This window comes from Pholis gunnellus, assembly GCF_910591455.1.
Source record: "Pholis gunnellus genome assembly, chromosome: 4".
Lineage (NCBI taxonomy): Eukaryota > Metazoa > Chordata > Actinopteri > Perciformes > Pholidae > Pholis > Pholis gunnellus.
The window spans coordinates 28,772,017-28,796,772 of NC_136530.1; the positions used below are offsets into that span (position 1 = coordinate 28,772,017).

General features: G+C 43.4%; 1 protein-coding gene across 1 annotated transcript in view; it reads right to left on the minus strand.

The window, feature by feature from the left end:
* The window catches only part of LOC306695238 (cadherin-2-like), a gene marked incomplete at both ends in the record, with an annotated part of 83,081 nt that overhangs the window by 29,296 nt on the left and 29,029 nt on the right, over positions 1–24,756 (minus strand). Inside the window, 8 exons of the mRNA XM_079158434.1 lie at positions 382–635; positions 1,734–1,919; positions 2,420–2,557; positions 3,734–3,906; positions 3,992–4,136; positions 7,809–7,964; positions 11,851–12,024; positions 19,288–19,514. Of these exons, the coding sequence (XP_079014560.1) occupies positions 382–635; positions 1,734–1,919; positions 2,420–2,557; positions 3,734–3,906; positions 3,992–4,136; positions 7,809–7,964; positions 11,851–12,024; positions 19,288–19,514 (1,453 nt within the window). The remainder of the gene's footprint in view (positions 1–381; positions 636–1,733; positions 1,920–2,419; positions 2,558–3,733; positions 3,907–3,991; positions 4,137–7,808; positions 7,965–11,850; positions 12,025–19,287; positions 19,515–24,756) is intronic.

Consider the following 24,756-nt stretch of genomic DNA (forward strand, 5'->3'; position numbering starts at 1 on the left):
ATGAAGATGTGCACAGTATGAATAGATTAAACAATAATGTAACCGAGTCCTAGGTTGCATTAAACGCATACTAATAAGCTAATTTCATTTCAGTCGTACCTTTTCAATGACAGTCATTTTCAGTGACTTCAGAATGAATTCTAATAAATGCAAGGCTAAATTAGAAAATGAAAAGGCATACAGATATTCAAAGGTTCTTCTTATCAAAACACAGTGAAAGATATATTTAACACTATTCAAACCAGCTCAACCTTTAGTTAAATAATTTTAATTATACACGTATTTAATAATATTTTGACTTACAACTGAAATTCTGTGAACTCACTATCTAACTAAGAGGAAAGTCTCTAAAGTCTCAGCTTCCAGCTGGTGTGTTCTTACCGGACAGTTTGTCTCAAGAAGCGGTCGGGGTCCTGTGCAGTGAAGGTGGTGAGCAGTGACCCCGCAGGCAGACCCTCCTCCAGTTTGATGGACTTGGGATTGGGGCTGAACTCTGGACTCTCGTTGACGTCCAGGATCCGAACGGAGACAGTCGCCGTGGACTGCCGAGGCAGGTGGATTCCACGGGCCAGTGGAACCTCGTTCTCTGCCTCCACCGTCAGCATGAAGGAACGGGTCAGCTCAAAATCTATGGGCTGGACAGAAGAAGGGTGAGATAGGATGATAGTGATGCAATTCACTGGAGGTCCAACAAAATCTACATGGGCCACCTTAGGAACGAGTCATGCTGAATGTGATTAGGAGTCTAAAATACTTTACAAATTATAAAAATATAGTTTGCTCTTCCATATGGTAAGATAGAGCTATGATGAGTAGGACATATAAAATGAAAAAAAAAGACATAAACATTAGTGGGATAAAACTAGATTTGTTCAAATACCATTTCTTCCTTCCAGATACCAATCCCGAATGTATCGAGTACCGATCCCATAATTTGTTACAAAGACATATTTGAACCCCCAAAAAATACGATTACCGTGAAGGATCACAATGCTCCATATCATATCAAACCTCACTTTTGACATTATATATGTTTGGAACGCTCATTGTGTATGATCATGAAATATTTAGTTACTATTTCTGTACTGAGGAATGAGTCCCAAAACCTTTAAATGACTCAGCATTTTTGCACCTCTGCTTCCCTCGTCTCAAAGTCACTGGGTTTTTGGAAAGTGTTTTTGGTTAGATGCCTGAAATAACATTTGCGGTTAACAGAAGCTTAAGAGATTTAAACGTTTTGTTCAACAACATTAAATACATCAATAGACACCCCTCTTGTGAACTAAAGCCTAGTTTATACTCGCCATAGTGGTTGCAATCGAATTATTGTAACTTGTCGCGTGCAGCGGATCATGTGACTGTCACCAATAGTTCACTGATAAAAACACTAGTTACATGCGTAGGGATATGAAGGAGGACAATTCCCTTTAAAATGTTTTAGAAACAGGAGGTCTTCAAAATCTTCGTTTTAGTAAACATTTTGCAGCCAAATAATTTGTTTTACAGTATATTCAACCTTTGTTTCTTTATAATGCATTTAATAATTGAATTGACTAGTTTCTTTACAGTTCTTGTACAAAGGTAATAAAGTAGTCCATGAATATGAGATATGAGTTTACAGTTTATTTACAATTCCTCCTCGTCATTTTGGAGGTTGGTTTATGGCTTTTTGCCGGTTACACCTACAGTCTGGGCATATCCACAACACATATCAGTATGAGAGCAAATCCCACCTTGACCACAGTGAGCAGGCCTTCGTTGGTGGTGTGGTCGGTGGGGATGGAGAAGCGTCCGGTGGGGTCTCCGGCGATGATGCGGTACACGGCGCTCCAGGCTGAAGTGTGGGGCTGGTCTTTATCCGTCACAGTCAGGTTCGCCACGATCACATTCACCCTGTTCTCATGGACCTCCCCAAAGAACTGAGAGGCGGACAAAAACACAGACACCAATGTGTCACATTGACAGGAAACAGGAATACATTAGACCCTTTGTAAAACAGGAATATACAACTTTAGTTTTTTTTTTTTTTTACGTTTGTTTACTTATTTGGTATACCTTTACTGTGTGATAATGTATTTATTATGCATGTTTTGATCTTGTTTTTCTACATATGTCTCTTGTTTGTTCGTTTGCACTATCCACTCTGCTGCTGTAATAAGATTATCTTGATTATCAAATTGGAGATGGTTGCTCCTGTTTCCCAGAATAAAGACCATGTTTCCCACAAACACTGCTTCCTCCTGACCAACATAAACATGTTGGTCGTTTCATTGGCTTTTCACTCCTTCTCCATCTGCCTCAGCCAATCAAAGCATCAGCACCTCACACCCCCGTTTGGATGTTTCAGAGCAATGACACTCCCTCTGTGTGTGTGTGTGTGTGTGTGTGTGTGTGTGTGTGTGTGTGTGTGTGGACCTACTGTGTCGGTGGTGAATTCAGGCGGGTTGTCGTTGACGTCGGTGATCCTGATGACAGTGGTGGCCGTGTTGGACAGGCCGTAGGTGGGGTTCCCCTCCATGTCCGTAGCCTGGATGATCAGGGTGTACTGGGTGACTTTCTGGAAACAGAGAACAAAGGGAGTCAGCAGCTGACCCAATACTTCAAACAAGTTTGAATATTGGAGCATAAATCAAAAGACTTGGATATCAATGTAATTAAAGATGTTTGACAGAAGTAGAATGTCTTTCAGTCAAGGCCCCATCACAGCTGATGACTCAGTCACCATCAGGTCTGCTTAACTACAGTGTTCACAGAGTTAATGACTGTTAGATTTAACAGAGGTTCTGCACATATTTTCAATAATTTACTTGTATTAAAAGATATTTCATTTGGACATTTTGCATGGCCATCCATGGGCTAAGGGTTTCAAATCGCTGCTTAATATGAACGATTTGTCATGCATTTTCCAGAACAGGTTACTTTGTGATATTCCGGGGATTAGGACCAAACTGTTTCTCATGCATAGAGAAACATGGTCTGTTGATATATGGTGTCAACTAAAATCACAAAGGTATTGTCTCATACAACGATAGGGCAGAACTTTATGTGAAGGAGAGAAGACAAAATATTTTGTTTAAGATCGAGCGCTTTTGTCATTTTGTAATTGAATGTCAACTGCAGCTGTACTTTTGGTGTCTTATAAACCCATGAGGGCTAGGTATGTAATGTGCACAACACCAAAATAAAGATATCAACCCAGAAAAATAAATTCATTTAAGAGGAAAATAGTATAATATAATATAATATAATAATCTTTTCTACACAAGGTAAACTTAATGCTTCCTTTTCTAAAACGAAAGGTTTTTAATTATTTTTAAGACCTTACTTACAAAAGGCACTGATACAAAAAGATGAAGGAATTATTCTTTGAGGATTAGTGGGAGCCATGTTTAATGGATATAGAGACACGATTGTCGTGTTTCTAATTATGTGTTAAAATGTTTAAGATGTATTAGATTTCCCCTGAGACTTACACAACCAAAAAGTAAGAGGCAGACTCAATGGATTTTCGAGCCTCAAAATCCTTCAAAACAACCGTTGCCGGCATGCAAACAGCATGACAGGACATTCTGTAGGATCTACTGATGCAAGAAAAGAAGCCACAAGCTGTCGTTCCACTGCAGGAGATACTGCAGGCTGGGCAGACATTCACAGGCTGAGAGGCAGCTGCTTCATGTGGGTTTAGGCATGAGCCTTACAAAATGTCCACCCAAACACACACACATACACACACCTCCCGATCGAGGCCCGCTGCCACGGTGATGATGTCACCCGTCTTGTTGTTAATGGTGAACATGTTGGAGGAGGGGCTCTGGGGATTCTGGGAGAGGATCTTGTAGCGCAGCATACCATTTGCAGTTTTTGGATCGTCCTTATCCACTGATGTCACTGTCATAACAAAGGATCCTGCAAGCGAAACACACAGCGAGTCAACACAGATATGTCGGTGACGAGGGATTCGATTCAATCCACAACAAGCGTGTGTGTTTACCAGGTTTAGATCCCTCCGGTACAGAGCCGTTGAAGATGGTGTGTGTGAACTCTGGTCTGTTGTCGTTCTGGTCGATGACGTTGATGACGATGTCGATGGGGTTCTCCACCTGATTCCCATTTAGGTCCACCGCGTGGGCTCGCAACTGTACGTACACACACACACACACACACCCACACACTGCTTTAAACTGTTTAGTCAAACGGTATCACTAGTGCAGAGAAGAGATTCCTTTCAATAAGATGGATTAGGTGATTTCAGTGGTAGACCCGGAGACCCCCTTTACGCCTCGCATTAAAATGTGTTTTGGGTAATCAGTTTGCAATCATGTGCTTGACCACATGAAAGTACAGGTGGACGGATTGTGTTCCGATCAGCCAAACCACCTCCGGAGGTGTTGAGGGAGGCATTGGACTACAAGTGTAAATGTACTTTGTGTTTTCAAACCACATTCAACAACTTGCTGGCCCGATAATGCGTAAACGTGTGCAACCGTCAGCATGTTAGCGAGCTACGCTAATAGCGAGACAGCAAAAAGAAAGCTTGTAAAAATGGATATTCAAGACACTCGTGGATGGAGTTGAAACGAGACCAAGTGTGCTTTCAATTTGGTCCGTCAAAAGCGAACAAAGCCAAAGATGGCAATGCATATCGGAAACTGACCCATTTATGGAGCAATGGCTGAGCAAATGGTGAGAGAATGGCTACAATGCGTTCCTGGCTGCACCGCAAACAAGACGGGGATGACGTCCGTTCGCTTGAGCGGGACGTCGCGATTGTGTCTCAATGTGGACACTGGAGACACATAATACTATCAGGCATAAATAAAATTAGGTTATATCATATTTTGATAACATTTTGGATATGAAGGGCATTTTAATGCAGGAAGCTAAGGGGGTTTAGGGATGTCAGATCTCAGCAGATAACCATACCGAGGGCTCAGAGATGGGCAGTATTTCTATTACTTGTATTTGAAATACGTATTTCAATTACTTTTGAGTATTTTGTCATTTGTATTTGATAGGGCCTTTTAAAAATCGAATGTAATTTGTAAAAAAATACTTTAGATTGGAGTAATTTTGTATTTAAAATACTCAAAATACTTTCTCCACGAATCAAAAAACAGTTCACGAGTTCAGTCTTCAGATCTTCAAGTTCAACGGATTGTCTGTCAAATTAAATATTTTATCTGAGTGTGACAGATGTCAACTAGCTTGATGTATAACTTATGTCTGGGTCTGGCTACATAGCCTATTGTATATACATGGTGATGGTTATAATATCAAGCTAGCGATCGATGCTAACATGCTAATGACGCTAGCATGCTGTCTAGGCTAGTGCATAGCCAGTGTTTAGCAAGTTAACTTATCAGTCGAGTAGCAAGCTATAGGAAGAGGGAGATTGGGAGCTTGTATGTAATATGTGATGAATATTTTCTTGTTGATACAAAAGAAAGTTTATGGGCTGTTAAGTCCCATTAATACAAACATATATATACATAATCAATCAAGTTGTTGTCTTTTAATAGCTTTGCTTAGTTACACTAACATTCTGTGACTGTTCTTCCTTTTTGTGGGGTTCACCAGAGCTTTGTGTACATTATAGCCCAAACCGGAATGCTCTGCTATACCAAATTGTGAGTAAACAGAAAATCCAGAAAAAAGTATTTCCTATATTTTAAATACAAAATACATCTATTTTGTTACATTTTCTGGCACCAGTATTTTGTATTTTGTTGTGATACATTTATTTGGGGGTATTTTGTATTTTATATCAAAATACATTTTGATGTATTTTTGCCCATCTCTGCGAGGGCTCCACCGCCCGCTCACTACGGTGTGGTCTCTGACTCCATATGACACCAATAGTTCAAGATCTGGGATTCTAGGCTTCACTTCCATGGCATTAAGTTATAAACCAAAGTATTTAGACCTGCTGGTGTCAGAGGATCACCAATGCAAGATCATTCAGTAGGATTCATTCCCTGTGAGCTTTGAATATTTCCACAAAATGTCATGGTAATCAAACAAATGGATGGTGGATTGTGGGTAAAAAGAATTTGAATCAATATTTAGCTGCTATTTAGGATGCAGGAGCCCTTCAGAGCGTGTGCATCACCTCGAGAGCTCCTGACTCTTTTTCAAGTTGTACTTGTTTGTTCCTCAGGATGTGTTGTGAGCTGCCCTCGCAGGTCTGAGCATGAGCGCTACAAAAAAGAATATAATACAATCAATTTTCAGCTTTTAAATTCATCTCAGAGTGGAATATTCTAATCATGAAAACTACTGCAAAAGAACAATCGTTGCAGAGCATTGAAAACATGTCTCAGAACATTCCAGCGTTTTATACAACTTCAATGAACATAATGTCACTTTGGAAAGGGAGAATCTTTTTTTGTTATTAATCGTCTTTGGTGTTCCCAATTAAAACAGCAGGCTTGTGTAATGTATTTATTTAGCATAAGACGGTCAAAGATGCTGAATGTCGCTATTGATCAGCCTTGGACCCCTCGATAAGCCGTTCCTTCACAGCGTACGTGGCATCAGTATGAGGCTCTCCAAGAGCCAAGGTCTCCCTCATGAATAAACATCCCAGCTCACTGCTCTGACAACTACATCCAATCACATGAATATTCATCAGACAGCTTAAATGCAAATTACCCCGCTGTGACTCCAGATTTCCACTCCCCGTGTGAGTCGTGTGTATGTGCATTCCTACAGATCAAAAGGTTAGACTCTGCTCTCAGAGGTCTATGTGATTGTAGATATAGTGAGCAAACACCACGAGTCTATAAAAAAAAGAATTCCTCTTCATCTCTGTGGATGAGGGAGAACATAACCAGCAGAAAGTGACAGCAAGGAGGAAAATAAACACTTTGGGGGGGATGACATGCGACAGAGGGGGTGAGGCAGACTGAGAGCAGATTCAGCCGTCAAATGAAGCAAGAGGTAAATCAGTAACTACACTGCGTTACGGTCGCTGTTACATTGCATTCTGTGTGATTTCAATCCAGTTTCAAAGTCCTAGTTGAACCCATCTAGGATCAACTTTTTTAATATTTTAAGGAAAAGTTTGACTTGTGTTTATTTGCGTCACTCACGCTTGATGTGCCTGAAAGGAGGAGGGGCTTACCTCCGGCTAGATACCAACAGTTCATCAACCATGGCCTAAATATCCACTATTGCTGCTTTGTACATGTTGTGGAAGTCGGAATGAACTCCAAATAAACACATTATGCTGTGATTTAATTGCAAGTAATAGATCAAAAGGAAGCCAAAATAACTACATAACTACATAATCTGTATGCATGCTTTGTCAGGTCTGTACCCAAGACGACTTGCAAACGACTGTTAAAATGATAGTTTTCTGAATGGAGTTTGGATCTATGGGTAACAGGCTATGCTGTAGCTGCTTCATCAAGACTTGAAATAATGTCATCATAAATATAGCAGCAACGTTATTGTTTATACCATAAAATACCATAGTCTATGGTTCATACACATACATCCATATACATATATGGGGAACTAACCCAGAGCTCTAGAGCATTTGTTTTTCAGCCATTTCTGATTCAACAATGTCCGGAGGTCAGCGACGACAGGAGGAGAATCTCTCATGAAAATTTCTTGGTCAAGCTGAAACATTTCAACCAATATGTGTCTTTGCAATGTAATCACGCACAAAAAAGTTTGTTTCGCATTTGGTGTACACACACCGTTAGAAAAACTGAAAAAAAGACACATTGAAGTTGTCAGTTAGTAAAAATGAACCCGGACTGAAACATTGACCTCAGCTGTGACGGTGTGAAGAGTCTTACATGGAAGTTGGAGATGTGCTCTCGGTCCAGAGGCTTGGTGACGGACAGCTGGCCCGAGATTGGGTTGATGATGAAGATGCTGGTTGGAGGCTGGTCGGCCCCGGGGCCCGTTACGCTGTACCGCAGCATCCGGTTATTATCCCGGTCTGAGCGGATCTGAAGAAGGACAGACGGGGGAGGAAAAGTATTTTAAATGAGTTTACAGCTGGAACAATGAATGTGGTTAGTGATAAGTAATAGAGTAAGTTTTAAAATAAATATTTCACTTCTTCGTTTCATCTGCTGTATCGACTGATGTCAGTGTATTTTGGGGGATACTTTGTCCCAGTAAGCACAGCTGCCTGTTTAAAGGTAAAACTACAATAATATACAAGATAAACTAATCTTTCAGAGTTTGACCTGGATGTGTCTCGTACGTCAGTCTGACTTTAGGCTCGCGCAGGCAACATTCCGCAAAGGCTTGAGGCTGCTGCGATATGATTACAGAAAATGTGATTTGAGCTGAAGTCAAAAATAAACTGAGACGTCTGGTGCACCGCACGCTGTCCATGTGATCGCAGCCGAGAGGAGAGAAGCAGCGCTGGGGAGACAGGGCTCGACACAAAACACAACAAAAAAGACAGAGGATGAATATGGACGTGGCACCTTTTACCGATAACAATCATTTCAGTTGAATATATGATCCACTTGAAAGAGAGAGCAGTGTTATCTGAAGGATTTTCTATGTGTTCCTCATAATATCCCTGTACTCATGTTAACAGAAGCCCTTAACATTCACAACTGATCTAAAACACATCCAGCAGGACAAGGATTTGTTAGCTAATCATAAACACTTTACTGGTTTAAGATCCAGTACTAGTGATGTGAATTGGTCGAGCTGTGAGTGATATATTGCAAGCTCTCATTTTCAAAGCAGCACAGCCATGTCATAGTTAGAACAACCTATACATCTTTTTTCAGTGAAGTAAAAAATTGGCATATAATGTCATCCTAAAGGAACGATGGCTTCAAAAAAGTTGCAACAATAACGCTCCCATCATTTCTGTACGAACCTCATTCTGAGCTTCATGTTAAGATACAGTTAATCTATGGGGCTTTTATTTTGAAAGGGTGGGACTGGGTGGGTGAGAGAGGGGGAGAGGAGACATATTCATAATGTTTGACACAAACACAGAGGTTATTAAAACCGGGGGGGGGGGGGGGGGGGGGGTTTGAATGACTGTATGATAGAGAGAGACACAGAAAGACAGAAAGATAGAGAGAGACAGAATGAGTGAGTGAGACAGACAGACAGACAGACAGAGAGACAGTGTGTGTAGAGAGACAGACAGACAGAGAGAGCCTGCGTGAGTGTGTGTAACTGGTTGCCATGGTGAGGACGCACCTGGTGTTAGAGGCAGACTGATTAAGAAACGTTACAGTAAACAGTGATTTTGAACAAAACTCCTGCCTCCTTTTAACAAAAAGCAGGAGTCTGAATGCCAAAATATGGATACCGTGAGAAAGATAAGACTCTGGCGAACGCGCTGATGTGTTTTTTATGTTTGTGGTGTTAAAAATGTGAGCTCCAGAGCAATATACAAAAGTGGTACCGTCTGCTTTCTTTGAGAAATGAGTGGTCAGATTTAACATGGAGTCTAATGGAGCAGAAAGTTGGTTTTCCTCTCAATTAAGTGACTTTCTGCCAAATGTGGAAATCTGTGGGATTCCACAGTCACTTTTATACGACAACGACAAGATTAGCTACTTTTACATCCAAAATTATGCATGTAGAGTGAAAATTGTGGAGTCAATGGCAAAAGACAAATATTTTTTTCACAAGAATCTCAAGCTCCTCTTCACTCTAGCGGTGACATCACGCACTCTAAACTGCGCAGTACAGTTTGAATTATTAAGCTTTTTGCTTTTTTTTTAATTGGATATCTATTTTCAGCAATGTTTTCGCAGTTCAATTCAGCTTTCAGCATTCCAATGCATTTTCAGCAGGAAATGCATTTTCTAGTTAACAAGTTTTCCTCAGAACAAGGTAATCTGACACTGCATCCGCCTCAATTAGCTAATCCAGCTATTTGAGTCAGTGCGTCCATATTTGGGAGCAGTCTATCTCACAAAATAATCAAAGCTCACTTATAGAGCTCCAAAAAGCTAGTTGCTTAGATCGTTTTGTTACATATACTGCTCGCCGAGGTCCAGAATGAAATTCCATTCTCAAATTACACATTAGTTACGACACCCTCCAGGAGATTAGGTATCCGGTAGTGTGTGCATCTCTGTGTCTGTCCACATCTAATCTGGAATACTGCTGGACCCATCAGCCTGATATTGTCCTCGCTCATTTATAACTGCAACCACAAGAGGTCCTTTATCACACAGTTATTCACACTTCATATTCATATTCATATTCATATTCTATTGACTGTTTTATAGCGTAATGGGCTGCTGACTCCTCACTACTATTAAGTGGCTCGTAGGGGCAAATGATCAACAACCGCTTCATTTTGGACTTTAGTTTCAGTTTTGGATTAGGAATTGTTCTTCTCTCGATTTGCACACCTGGGTTAGACAATCGCATGTAGAGAGAGCACATCTCCTTATGAGGGTGGAAGGAGAGCTAGTTAGCTGTTAGCTAACCGGGGTAATACAGTTAACAGAGCTAAGAGCTAAGGGAACTGACAGTTTCAGATCAGAGGACGTGTTAAACAGTCAACATCAAACGTTGCATAGTGAACTGCAGTTTAGCTGCACGGAGCCAGTGCGGACAGCTGCATAAATTAAAATGAGTGTATCTGTTGCCGACACGTGCTAGTGAAAACGTTCTAGATGGGGGTCAGTTGTGGTCTCAACAACATGTCTGTTCTGGGTGAAGGCTCTGCAGCTCTCAAGGAAAGCCTGAGACTGGGTTTGCTTGTGTAGGACACTACTCGCTTGGTTATTTGTACATCTCTTAAGAACTTCATGCCTAGAGTTTGACATCGTATGTGGAGTCCCCAAGGGGTCAGTTCTTGGTCTACTGCTTCAGTTCATGAATGTTTCATCATCATCCAACAACACAGTGTTTGTTGCATAACTATGCAGTCCTGTGCAATGGAAGCCTGAGTCACATTAAATCACTAGTTTGCACTAGAGTGCATGGACGACATATTATGGATTGTACCACAATGTAAGCCTTAGTTACAAAAGATATGGTTCTATTGGTATTCAAAGTACCTGTAAAGTACCAGACAGTGTAGTTGCTAATGGGGATCTTACGTCCAAGGCCGTGCCGGCAACTTCAAACTGAATTCGAATGTATCTAAAGTAAGAGGCTTCTTGTCACAGCTGGATGAAAAGTAGTTGCTTTTATCTGCAGTTGCTTGTTGCAATGTGCTCCTCACTGTTCAACCTACAGAGACAGCGTGGCCGACTTTCTGAACGCCGCTTCTGGGGTTTTAACAAGAGAGAAAACATGTCATCATGTTGCACCACTTCTCAGATGTCCGCGTCTGCTTGCAGTTGATTCAGGAATTCACACTGAAATTTAACTTTTTCTCAAACAGTCGTGCTTCGCCTTTTGTTCCCAATACAACTCTGACAGGCTTTGTCAGACCTCTGAGGTCATCTGGCGTGGGCCTTTTGGGTGTTGCAAGGCAAATGCAAAGTTGGAGAAGCTGCTTTTTGGTTTCTGTGCTCCCAGCTGATGGAATATTCTGTCAGACTGCATCAGCTCCGCCTCGCTGTTAACATTTAAAAGCAGACCGACGACATCCCCCTCGTCTTCTGTGCATTTGATTAGTTGTATCTTGTTGTGGCTGTCTGTTTTAATTACAGTTAGGGTTGTACGTGTACGTGCCTTTAATGCTCTCTGCTTCTATGTGAAGCTCATTGTATTTCCCTCGGAATGAACATTACATACTTATTTCCCTGCTTTGGGGCTAGTCAACAAAAAGTCCTCACAGCTACAGTAAGACGGACTTGCTTTAATGCGTGTGTGTATGTGTGTGTGTGTGTGTGTGTGTGTGTGTGTGTGTGTGTGTGTGTGTGTGGGTGTGTGTGTGTGTCTTACTCTGACTAGGTCCTCTGGGAACTGTCCTCGTGAGTTCTCTGGGACGTTGATAGGCGGAATGACCCAGTCCCTCTTCACCCGCCTCAGAGTGCCATCGCCCCTGACAACCACGCTGCGCCATGGAAACAAGATCTCTGGTACCCGCTGAGTCAGTGTTGCATCACTGGGCTTCACCTGCAGAGACAGTAAACAAGCGTTGTGTGCTGGGCTACACACACACACACACACACACACACAAACTCAAACACACACACACAGAGCTGAGTTGCAGAGCCAGCCTGCTGGGAGGGCTTGGTGACTCAGGGTATTTCCGACCTCATTCCACTGGCTTGGATTAATGGTCCTATTATAGTCTGTCTGATAAATGACCACCACCTGTCAGTGCGTGTATGTGTACTATGCAGCCACGGATCTGCATGACTGGTCAGTGAGCAGGGTCCACAGAGGACGATAAGGAAAAGGAAGAGCTTCTCATGTACTCGGCCCTCCGGCTTTGGGTTAGGGCTGGGTATTTGCACCACGTTGTGGTGTGTTCACACCAAACGCGATGAACGCGGCGCGAATCGCGTTCATCGGGCCGCCGGCATCGCCGGGGACTATTTGTGTTCATTCGCGTGCATCGCGTCCATCGCGCTGGACGCGCCGAAAAGGGGGCGTGGCTTATCGGCCTGAAAGCTGTTCAACTGTCCGCCATCAACCGTAGAAAAATAACCTCTATTTCTGCTCAGTACGTGTTGTGGAAGTCCCAGATATCACGGGGAACTAAACGCAGTCATGTCTGGTTCATAACATAGTCCGGAGGAGCTCCGTGGATTTCATCGAGCTCACTGTGTCTAGCGAGCCACACGTCGGCTGTTTACTACAGCTGTATGAACACAAAATAAACTGACTTGGCTGTGATTTAACGGCAATAAACCGACAAAAAGGGACTCTGAAATAACTACGTAATGATGCCCATTTGTACTTGTTTTATCAATGAAGCTCGGATCGATCGGTGCTAGGCTATGCTAACATTATAGCAGCTCCATCAACACTCACGATAACGTCATATAGACGTAAATACGGCAGCGTCTATTCATTGTTTGTACCATATGGTTTACACACACACATGTCTACACATAGTTTGGTCCGGTCTCTACTGATATGAGGTATCGTAGAGCTCTGGGTGAACATGGCGGCTACAGCATTTATTTTCTGATTTAGCAACGGCAGGACTTCACTGATGACCGGGAGAGCAACTCAACGCTGATTGGCTATCGCGCTGGAGCGTCACGCGATTTTTTCGCAGAAGTTCAAATATTTCAACTTCTGCGTTTGGGGCGTTTCGGCGTTTTGACGCGTCAAACGCGCCGCGCCAAACGCGCGATCGCGCCATCGCGTTCATCGCGTCTGTACATAGACTTTGTATGTAATCGCGCCGCGTTCATCGCGTTTGGTGTGAACACACCTTAAGTGTATGATTCAATTCAATAGAATTCATTAGTTCAATGAATCTAATACTATGCATCATTAACTGATTGAACATATAGAATGCATTGTAAATACATCTGAGTCATTACATAAGAGGTAAACAAGTAAATGAGTAACAACACAAAAAAAGAAAAGAAGACACTTTTCCAAAGACAGAGAGTAAAGGGGAATGAACTATTTTTATGGTTAAAATATTTTTATTGTAGCTTTAGTTCGTTAAAGTCAGAGTTGGTTATCTTGTCTTTACATCACGACAGCAATCAATAAATAAAAAATAAAAAGTGAGTGGGGGAGGGTCTTTGGAGGGAGGCCTGAAGGGACGGCCGTCACTGTTGCTTTCTTGCTCGATTTGGCAACTTTTTGTTCTACTGCTGCTTTTGAAAAGAGTTGGCAACACTGTGCTAGTTTTTAGGTTGGATCATTTTACCGCTAGTTTCTCAAGATTTACAACTCTAGCTTTTACAAGAACGACCTGACGCCACAGGAACAATACAACTACTGAATAAAAGAGTGGATGATTTCAGTGAGACTTTGCCTCATACGAGTCAGAGCGGTTGAGAGGGATTTGACCCAGATCATTCATATATATATATATATCTCAGTTGTTATGGTTTCTGGTCCTTACTTACATCAATATTCAGGTATATGCATACCTGAATATTGATCCTGCACAAATGAATTGATGTTTGCTTATATTTTTCTGCTGTGTGGATTTGAGTATGAGTTTAATCTATATTTGTTCCCTCCATCAGAATGACCTGTTTTATAATGTCTCACAAATTTAGTATAATGTCTATTTCCACAGCAGTCATTCCTTCAGTACAACAACAGAGTCATGTCATACTCACCATTTCACGTTTGGACACAAACACTGTTTTCATCATTTACATCTTTGGATTGTTGTTCAGCTACAGTCAACAACATGCATCACTTCCTGCAAGACCTTTCACATAAAGCCACCGGGACAGAGAAGGTTTATCTGTGAGATGCTGGACATCTTTTAATATTATAAAATAGTATGTGGGAAATATTGGGTTTCAATGAAAGTAGCTTAACAGTAAACGCAAATTGCAAAGAAGAATTAGAAGAATTTACTGAATGAAATCAAAAGGAGTTTGTAGCAACAGTGAATTAAAACAGAAGCAGATCAGGAAACAGAGAGGCCTCTAACATATGATGTGTTAAAAGAAATAAAGAAGAGTGGCCACATAGACGGTAACTGCTCAACACTTCATGTATCTAAGGTGTTATTATACGGTGAGCAAGTCTGGTCCGTCAGGTGGAGATGGATTTCACTGACATTTGGGGCTTGGTGGGCTGTAAATATGACGCCTGTTTGTCTCACTCTCCAGTCTCATTTGATACACTGAAAAAAATGTTGTGTTGGATTTACTTAATTTTTTTTAGGTAAGTGGTTGCACGAAATAAATGTATCTAAATCCAGATATATATTTTAAGTTGACTTTACTTAATTTATGTTCATAATTTTACCTCAACTATTTTGAGTAAAGTTTACTCACTATGTTCATGTTCAGTATACTCAAATGTATTATGTAACCTCATTTACTATTTACCTTTTTTGTTTTAGTAGATTGAGATCAATTTAATGGTTTCATTTCTACAAACTAAAATTAAGTTTGATTTAGTTAAACATTTTTAGCTATTACTAGTCTTAACTTTCAATACATTCCATGTTTACACAAATGAAGCAAACAAAAATACTCACTTTTTACAATTTTATTATCTTCATTACCAGCAACGTAAATAAGTACATTTACTCAAGTATTGTACTTACATAAAAATATAAGGTACTTTTACTTTACATGAGTATTTCTATGTTATGCTATACTTTCCACTTCTCCTCCCATACATCTCAGAGGTAAATATTGTATTTTAACATTCTTCTGAAAGCTTACAATACTTTTGATAGTGCAGTAAATGTAAAAGTACATTTTGATGAGAATACTTGCTGACAACACTTTTACTTAAGACTTGGAATGCAGGACATTTACTTATACCAGTGCCATTGCTAACAAAAAAACAATGCACCAGTACCATAGCTGCCAGACAGCGAACACGTACATCAAAAGGATGCATTGAATATAATACCCAATGTCTCACAAAAACAAGCCCCAACAATGTCCAGGGTTCACACTAGTGTTAATACAACAGTCCAACACATGTTTTTCAGCCTGCAACACCTTCTTAAGCTGCATTTCACATTATAGTAAATATAGTGACAACAAAACCACATTATGGCTCAAGCAGTAAATGTTCTCCATCACCTCCAAACCAGAAATAATAATGCAGCTTAATTAACAGAGTTCACATGAATGGCTGAAGAAATTCACCAATCCAGCACTGACTTTGGTCAAAGTACTTTTAGGGAAAGCAAAAGCACTTTCTGAATGAATTCACGTGTTCAGTGCATAGGTGACTCCTGGCCTCATTGTAAGGAGCTCGGGCTACGGATCCAATGTTGTCCAGAATGATTACTCCTTCAGCATTAATGTCACTGTCATCATAACGTCCAGCTTCTCCACCCTCTTTTGATGACATGTATGCACATGGTGGATATCTTCAGGTCTCTCAGGATGTCGTCTCCTTGATGTCCTGTATACTGAAAGAGAATATGAGAAAAAAGAAAAAAGTGTTTAAGTTATATATTTAATTACATACAGACAACAGTCGAGTATGAGGTTAAATCAGCATTGTTTTTGTTACTCAAAATCACAGAAATGTTCTGTACCTATTCAACAGGTGTGAACTGAGTTATTTGTGCTGTCGCAATGACTTGTTGTAACTATTAGTGATATTAGGATCTTAAAACATTTTCTGTAATACAAAACAGTACATGTGGCTGGTGACTTACCATATACTTCAGAATGAGATGCCCATCATCTTCCTCAAGTTGGATGCCTGGAGGATGGCAGCCCTTTAAGATTGAAAGCACTTGTCTCCTGTAGAAAAGAATTACAGTTGTTGAAATATCCCTCAAAACATCAATAATTACAAAAAATGTCTAGAATATATATAGGACCTATAGTGACCTTAAAAAATACACTGACTTCATTATACATTCTCTTAATGGAATAATTAATTATCTTAGTTCTGCGTACATGACCCTACTTTTACTTATAGTTATTCTCATAAAGCACAACCTGGTGATTACTTTCACTTTACTGAAGCTTCTGGTGAACTCTGACTTAAGACTTGCACAAAGTGAGCTGCTGCTGTTGCTCTGTCTGCCACTCAGCGTCATTGTGTTGACTGACCGGCAGCTTGCTGCAGCAATATAACGTTAACGTTACTGGCAGCTTGCTGCTGCAATATAACGTTAACGTTACCGGGAGCTTGCTGCTGCAATATAACGTTAACGTTACCGTGTCAGAGCTGCAACGGTAACATTAACCCCTTGCTGTCTGAGAGCATCTGTAACACCATTTACGAACGTGATTTCACAGTTCGCTTTGTCTAATTCTACCATACTAAAAATATTTAAAAACATACTTGCAACCAGTCAGGAATATAACGTGACAGTTGGCAATCAGCATGGCCAGTCTACCACTCCTTAAATAGTCCATTAACATTTGCATGCATGTTTGTGAAGTCCACAAGCTACTAAAACAGTCTAAAAGCTACTACAATTGAATTCACCTAGCATTACACTTGAGCGCAATATCATGTCAGCTTAACGTTAACGTACATATCACCTTCACATTATGTTACTACACAACTAAGCTAGCTGTTGAAACGTTAGCTAAAGTAGCAACTAAGCTAACGTTAGCTGTTGTAACGTTACCTAAAGTAGCAAACACACAATTGATACTGTCAGCTAAATGCTTTTTTCTATCAAACACTGTTTTAAAGTGTAACGAAAACTCTGTTTTAGAACAAATATAACACACATATGGTTATAAATTGCTTACTTACCGAAAACAGACCTGTGGACAGACGGCAGTGCGGGAGCTTCTAACGGAAATCCCCCCAGAGTGAAAACAATCCTGCCGCAGTCTGCCCATGCGCAGACAGGAAAACGTGTGGAAATTAAATTGTACATATTTTTTTCTCATTACTTTTACCTGAATGGAATTAACTCATTTTAAACGAGCGCAGAACATTTTGAGATTAATTAAAAAAGATACGTAGGATTCAATTACACATTAAAATCGATTAAATAAACTAGATTAAGACATGTAACATTTACAAGGGGGCCGAATCGTTTTTTTCAGTGTAACAACCCTGGTGGTGCCGCTCAGTTGAAGGGCACAGCGCTGACACGGCTCCTCTGGCAAATGACTGGCTGTTAACCGCCATGGCTGCTCCTCACGACTTCTCCTCATGAAGGATTGCTGACAGCTTCTTTCACTCTCCGGGATTCTCCTCTCTGACGACAGCGAGCGACGCCGAGAGCAGCTAAAACATACGGCAGCCGGCTGTTTCTGGGCCGCGTTTTGGAGGAACAGCCAATCAAGACCAGCGTCTCGTCTAGAGACATGCAGAGGGCCTTATTATCGCCGTCGAACATGAAACAAACCAGCAGATGGCTGTTTGACTCACTTTGTCTCTGCAATCAGCGCTTGGCCAACCTCAGACGCCTGCTGGGGTGGAAAAGCCGATTTTATATCTGCACATAGTTCATCCACCATTACTGAAGCCTTGGGGGGGAATAACAGCCCGTCACGCTCATGATTCTGGTTGTCAAAAATTACAGCTCTCCCTCTCAGAAAGGCTTCACACATGACATCCTCCTCAGACTCAGATCCAGGTATGTGTTAATGCTGTCAGGTTCTGTATGTGTTAAATGAACTCACGATTATTCAAATATCTAATGACTCACTATAGACAGTAGATCTGTGTGCACTGTATATTCACTATAGACAGTAGATCTGTGTGCACTGTATATTCATTATAGACAGTAGATCTGTGTGCACTGTATATTCACTATAGACAGTAGATCTGTGTGCACTGTATATTCACTATAGACAGTAGATATGTGTGCACTGTATATTCATTATAGACAGTGATCACTTTTAAATGCACTCTCATATTCCACTATTATTCCAGATATGACAATATTCCAAATTTGAAAGAATTCATGTAAAGATCATATTTTGTTCAGATTTTCTGAATTAGGCCTTATTCTGTATGGATCATTTTACAATTACAACATGTGTGATATGTCATTATTCAGGTTTTAGGACTATGCTATGGACATGTACACAGAGCATTCGGAATGTGCGTCTTAAAGGGTTTTTACGGCACTTTGTGACACACAGCCTCTTCCCTGTTTACGACCAGCTCTGTGCGTTGAACACAAACCAACTAGCCAATAGTTTGTAAAGCTGGAGTAGTGATGCATGTCCAAAACAAAAGAATGAAAAACACTCCTACTTTTAAACATTATAAAGGATTTGGATATCAACAGGTTTTTGGATATGCACAAATATCACAATGCCGACCTTTTCAAGAAGGCTTTTGAAGGTATGAAAGAGGGAGGCTGTGTTCACACGGTCCAACAAGTTCTCCACCGCTGGAATACTTCTCTTCAGATTCTCACGCAAAGAAGTAAATGGAAATGCCGTTCCACTTTTCCATTTGCTCTCATGATAAACGGAACGTCAAACACAGAAGAGAATGACGTCGACGTGGGATCAACTGGCCCCGGTGATAGGATGCAGCATGGGGTCATTTTACATTAGTCAGAAAATGCACGGCTGCATGTAAAAGGGAATATTAGTGGAACATTAATTTGCATTAGCCATGTAAACAGATTATTAGGAATATTGTCATTTTCGGAATACGGGTAAAAAAACGGATTATTTGGTGCATGTAAACAAAGTCATTGAGCATAGTACATTGGAATTAACAAAACATAATGATTATAATAAGCAGTAATTAAATGATGTGCACTCTGTCCAATACCTTGTGAAATCTACAAGTGGCTCTGTACTGCTGTTTTACCTGTTCAGGTCCTGTGCTGTTGCCATGTGGACGAACGCGGAGGTGCACTCTGGTCTTCCAGACCTGTTTGGACTGCGGGTCTCGGGCGTAGACCACCACCACAGCTTTTCCACTTCCCACAAGGCTGAGGCAATGAAGGGTGTAGATCGCACCGTCCTCACTCACCCTGAAATCAGACGAGTCGCCAATCTGGAACCACACCTTCCCTCTACCGCAGTCCACGAAGCACACTAAGAGAGAGAGAGAGGGAGAGAGAGAGACATCAGAAAGTGGTTTATTCTAGGTGTTGGATTCAACCTCTTCCACACCAAACTGGGAAAACTATTTGTTTCCTTATTTAATAACTTCATTGTTCCTTATGGATCCTTGAACGCTTCGCCTCATCACCGGACCTGGACAGAGTTTTTTTATCCATCCATTCATCCATCCATTTTCCTCCGCTTATCCGGGGTCGGGTCGCGGTGGCAGCAGGCCAAGCAGGCTGACCCAGACTTCCCTCTCGCCCGCAACATTTTCCAGCTCATACTGGGGGATCCCGAGGCGTTCCCAGGCCAGCTGGGAGATATAATCCCTCCAGCGTGTTCTGGGTCTTCCCCGGGGTCTCCTCCCATTTGGACGTGCCCGGAAAACCTCCAGTGGGAGGCGTCCAGGAGGCATCCTAATCAGATGCCCGAACCACCTCAGCTGACTCCTTTCGATGCGAAGGAGTAGCGGCTCGACTCCAAGTTCCCTCCTGATGTCCGAGCTCCTTACCCTATCTCTAAGGCTGAGCCCGGCCACCCTACGGAGGAAACTCATTTCGGCCGCTTGTACCCGCGACCTTGTCCTTTCGGTCACGACCCAGAGTTCGTGACCATAGGTGAGGGTAGGAACGTAGACCGACCAGTAAATTGAGAGCTTTGCCTTCCGGCTCAGCTCTCTCTTCACCAAGACGGTCCGGTGCAGCGCCTGCTTTACTGCTGCAGCCGCACCGATCCGCCTGTCGATCTCCCGCTCCATCTTACCCTCACTCGTGAACAAGACCCCGAGATACTTAAACTCCTTCACTTGAGGTAGGCACTCCGTCCCCACCTGGAGGGAGCAATCCACCGGTTTCCGGCAGAGCACCATGGCCTCGGATTTGGAGGTGCTAACTCTCATCCCCGCCGCTTCACACTCAGCTGCAAACCGCCCCAATGAATGCTGGAGGTCACGATCCGAGGAGGCCAACAGGACCACATCGTCTGCATATAGCAGAGAGGTGATCCCGAGACCCCCGAACCTGACGTTCTCCACCGCCCGGCTGCGCCTAGAAATCCTGTCAATGAAAGTCACGAACAGGACCGGTGACAAAGGGCAGCCCTGGCGGAGGCCAACACCCACCGGGAACGTGTCTGACTTATTGCCGAGAATGCGGACACAGCTCCTACTGCAGTCGTACAGAGACCGGATCGCCCGTTGTAACGGGTCCGGCACCCCATACTCCCGCAGCACCCCCCACAAGAACCCCCGAGGGACCCGGTCGAAAGCCTTCTCCAAGTCCACAAAGCACATGTAGACTGGTTGGGCAAACTCCCAGAACCCCTCCAGTAGTCTTGCGAGGGTGAAGAGCTGGTCCACTGTTCCACGGCCGGGACGGAATCCGCACTGCTCCTCTTGAATCCGAGGTTCAACAAATGATCGGAGCCTCCTTTCCAGCACCCTGGCATAAGCTTTCCCCGGGAGGCTGAGTAGTGTGATACCCCGATAATTCGAGCACACTCTCCGGTCCCCCTTTTTGAAAATGGGAACCACCACCCCGGTCTGCCAGTCCATGGGCACTGGTCCCGACCCCCATGCGACACTGAAGAGGCGTGTCAGCCAAGACAGCCCAACAGTGTCCAGCGCCTTCAGCATCTCAGGGCGGATCTCATCCACCCCCGGCGCCTTGCCACCAAGGAGCTTTTTGACTACCTTAGCGACCTCTGCCAGGGATATGGGTGAGCCCCCCAGGTCTTCAGGCGCTGCCTCCTCTGCAGAGGACATGTTGGTCGGGTTTAGGAGTTCCTCAAAGTGTTCTTTCCACTGCCCGACGATGTCCCCCGTCCGGGTCAACAGTCCCCCCCCCCTGCTGAGAACAGCCTGGGGTAGGCCCTGCTTTCCCTTCCTGAGCCGTCGGATGGTTTGCCAGAACCTCCTTGAGGCCAACCGAAAGTCCTTCTCCATGGCCTCGCCGAACTCCTCCCATGCCCGAGTTTTAGCACCCGCGACCACCGCAGCTGCAGTCCTTCTGGCCTGCCGGTACCTCTCAGCTGCTTCAGGAGACCCCTGGGCCAAACAGGCCCTGAAGGCCTCCTTCTTCAGCTTGACGGCTTCCCTCACCTCCGGTGTCCACCACCGGGTTCTCGGGTTGCCGCCACGACAGGCACCGATGACCTTCCGGCCACAGCTCCTAGCGGCCGCGTCCACAATAGAGGCTTTGAACATGGTCCATTCGGATTCCATGTTCCCAGCCTCCCTCGGGATGTGTGAGAAGTTCTTCCGGAGGTGAGAGTTAAAGTCCTCCCGGACAGGGTCCTCCGCCAGACGTTCCCAGTTCACCCTCACTATACGTTTGGGCTTGCCGGGTCTTTCCAACCGGTTCCCCTGCCATCTGATCCAACTCACCACCAGATGGTGATCAGTTGACAGCTCTGCTCCTCTCTTCACCCGAGTGTCCAAGACATACGGCCGCAGATCAGATGATACGATTACAAAGTCGATCATTGATCTCCGGCCTAAGGTGTTCTGGTACCAGGTACACTTATGAACCGCCTTATGTTCGAACATGGTGTTCGTTATGGCCAAACCGTGGCTAGCACAGAAGTCCAATAACGAGACACCACTCGGGTTCAGATCGGGCAAGCTGTTCCTCCCAATCACCCCCCGCCAGGTTTCTCCGTCATTGCCCACGTGAGCGTTGAAGTCCCCCAGGAGAACTATGGAGTCGGCAGACGGCGCCCTTTCCAGGACCCCTCCCACCGACTCCAAGAAGGCCGGATACTCTGAACTGCTGTTTGGTGCATAAGCACAAACCACAGTCAGAGCCTTGCTCCCCGCAACCCGTAGGCGCATGGAGGCGACCCTCTCGTTCTCCGGGGAGAACTCCAACACAGTGGCGCTCAGCCGGGGGCTCGTGAGTATCCCCACTCCCGCCCGGCGCCTCTCACCTTGGGCAACTCCGGAAAAGGACAAAGTCCAACCCCTCTCCAGGAGCTTGGTTCCAGAGCCAGTGCTGTGTGTGGAGGTGAGTCCAACTATATCTAGCTGGTATCGCTCCACCTCCTGCACCAGCTCTGGCTCTTTCCCCGCTCGAGGTGACGTTCCACGTCCCTAGAGCTAGTCTATGCTGCCGGCGATCGGCTCGCCCAGGCCTCCGGCCTGACCTGCCGCCCGGTCTGCATTGCACCCGACCCCGATGCTTGTCCCTGCGGGTGGTGGGTCCACAGGGTGGCTGCTCCATGTTGTTTCTTCGGGCTGAGCCCGACCGGGCCCCATGGGCGAAGGCCCGGCCACCAGAGTTTTTTTATTTATTTTTTAATTGAACCTTGAAACAACATCCTGGCACCATCCTCCACAACTCGAAACTCAATAGTCGCCCAGCGGTGCAGCCAAGGGAAGTTGAGAAAGGTTCAACTTTTCAACTACGAAAATGTCTCTCGACATGTGGGAGCAACAACCTGGAGACGACCAATCGTGATCGTTTTGAGTCCTTCAGGAAACAGAAGCACACTTGTTTTCATGTAGCGGACAGAAGAGACAAAAAGCTGATTCCCAATTATTTCTATTCATGTCTTTAAAGTGCTTCACCTGAAATGAAATAAGAAAAACTCTGGAAGTGAACTACTTCATCTGCGGTATAATGGTAAATAGTAAATGGACTGTACTTGTATAGCGCCATTCTAGTCTACCAACAACTCAAAGTGCTTTAACACTACATGTCATTCACCCATTCATACACTTATGGCACAGGTATAGTGTCTTGCCAATGACACATTGACATGACTGGAGGAGCTGGGGATCGAACCGCCATTCTTCTGATTGAGGGACGAGCCAAAGCAAATAGCTGCATCACAGCTATGACATGCTCAATGCCTAACATGCCCAGAAGCTTCAGGATCATGAGAAAAGGACTTTAATTCTGCATGTGTGAATACTGTAAAAGCCATAATTGCAAAGCACACAAAAATCAAATCATACCAAATATGTCAGATAGAATTTTGGGGAAAAAGTTAACTAAATGATGTTCAAGACATCTACAATATTTTTCACCTGTGCCTTAAAAAAACATGCTAGTTTCCATCATGGAACACACACATGCAGAATATAATGTGTGAAGCTGTCAAGCAGTGCAGAAAAAGAGTTTATCTAAAGCTGCTTAAGGGGAAATTTGAGTGATAAATTAAGCTTTAAAGAGGTTGAAAGGGAAAAAAAGTGGATGCTGAAGAAAAAAGTAATGTAAAACCAGACTTGCTTTCAGATGAGCATTAGAGTAACGATTGATGGACCTGGCCAGAGAGTTTAGCCTGCCTGTAAATCCCAAAGCTTGAAGACGGGATTTGCAGAAGTAAAACCATAACGGGACCAGCTTTCAGCAAGAACAGCAGGGTCTTCTCTGTCTCCCCTCAATGTCCTCGTCTTTATTTGTTTGCCAAGTACCTTTCGCAGCGGAAATAGCTTTTTTGCTGGGGGGGGAGTGCAGCATTGCGACTGCATTTCCAGAAATCATCTCATGTTTTTTTTTCCTGTGGTGTGATTTGAGCAGACGCAGCACACTCATGCAGAACAAAGCCGTCGACGTTAAAATGTCAGCTCATCGCAGCCGGCGCATGAACAACAAGTCAGTGGGTCCAGACTCAGCTGGAGGAGAGAGAGAGGAAGAGAGGGAGGGAGAGGCTGCAGCTTGGTTTCTGTCCAACTGCTTCTTCTGATGGAGAATGAAAGCAGGACGAGGAGGATGGAGACACAGAGACACTAAATGTTTTGATGCTGGCTGCACGCAGAAACAACAAAAGCAAGCTTATATTGTCTGTCCGTCGAGCACAGCCTCAGAAGAGCCTGCATTAAGCCTCCGTTATACTTTCCTGCAAGGACGCTCTCACGGACATGAGCTGACAGAATCGTGACAATGAAACGTTCACATCTTTTATCCAACAGACATTCTCAGAGCTCCGGAAAGCTCTCCGGTTTCTCTGCCCATTTCATTTCATCACTAATAAATCTGTAGATTACTTCTATCAATTAATAGAGTAATCTATAATATCCCAGAGCCCAAGGGGATAGATTAGGTTGAGCTTTCAACATTTTAAAAGCAACAAGTTATAAATTATTCAAACTGAAAGATGCAGCTCAGATCTTTTGGCTGAGGAGGATGGGAGACTGCAATTGTTGGTGGAGTTAGGGCTGAACAATTTTGAAAAAATGACTTATTGTGGTAATTCTGACTAATGCCGCAATTGCGAGATGATTGGCGAT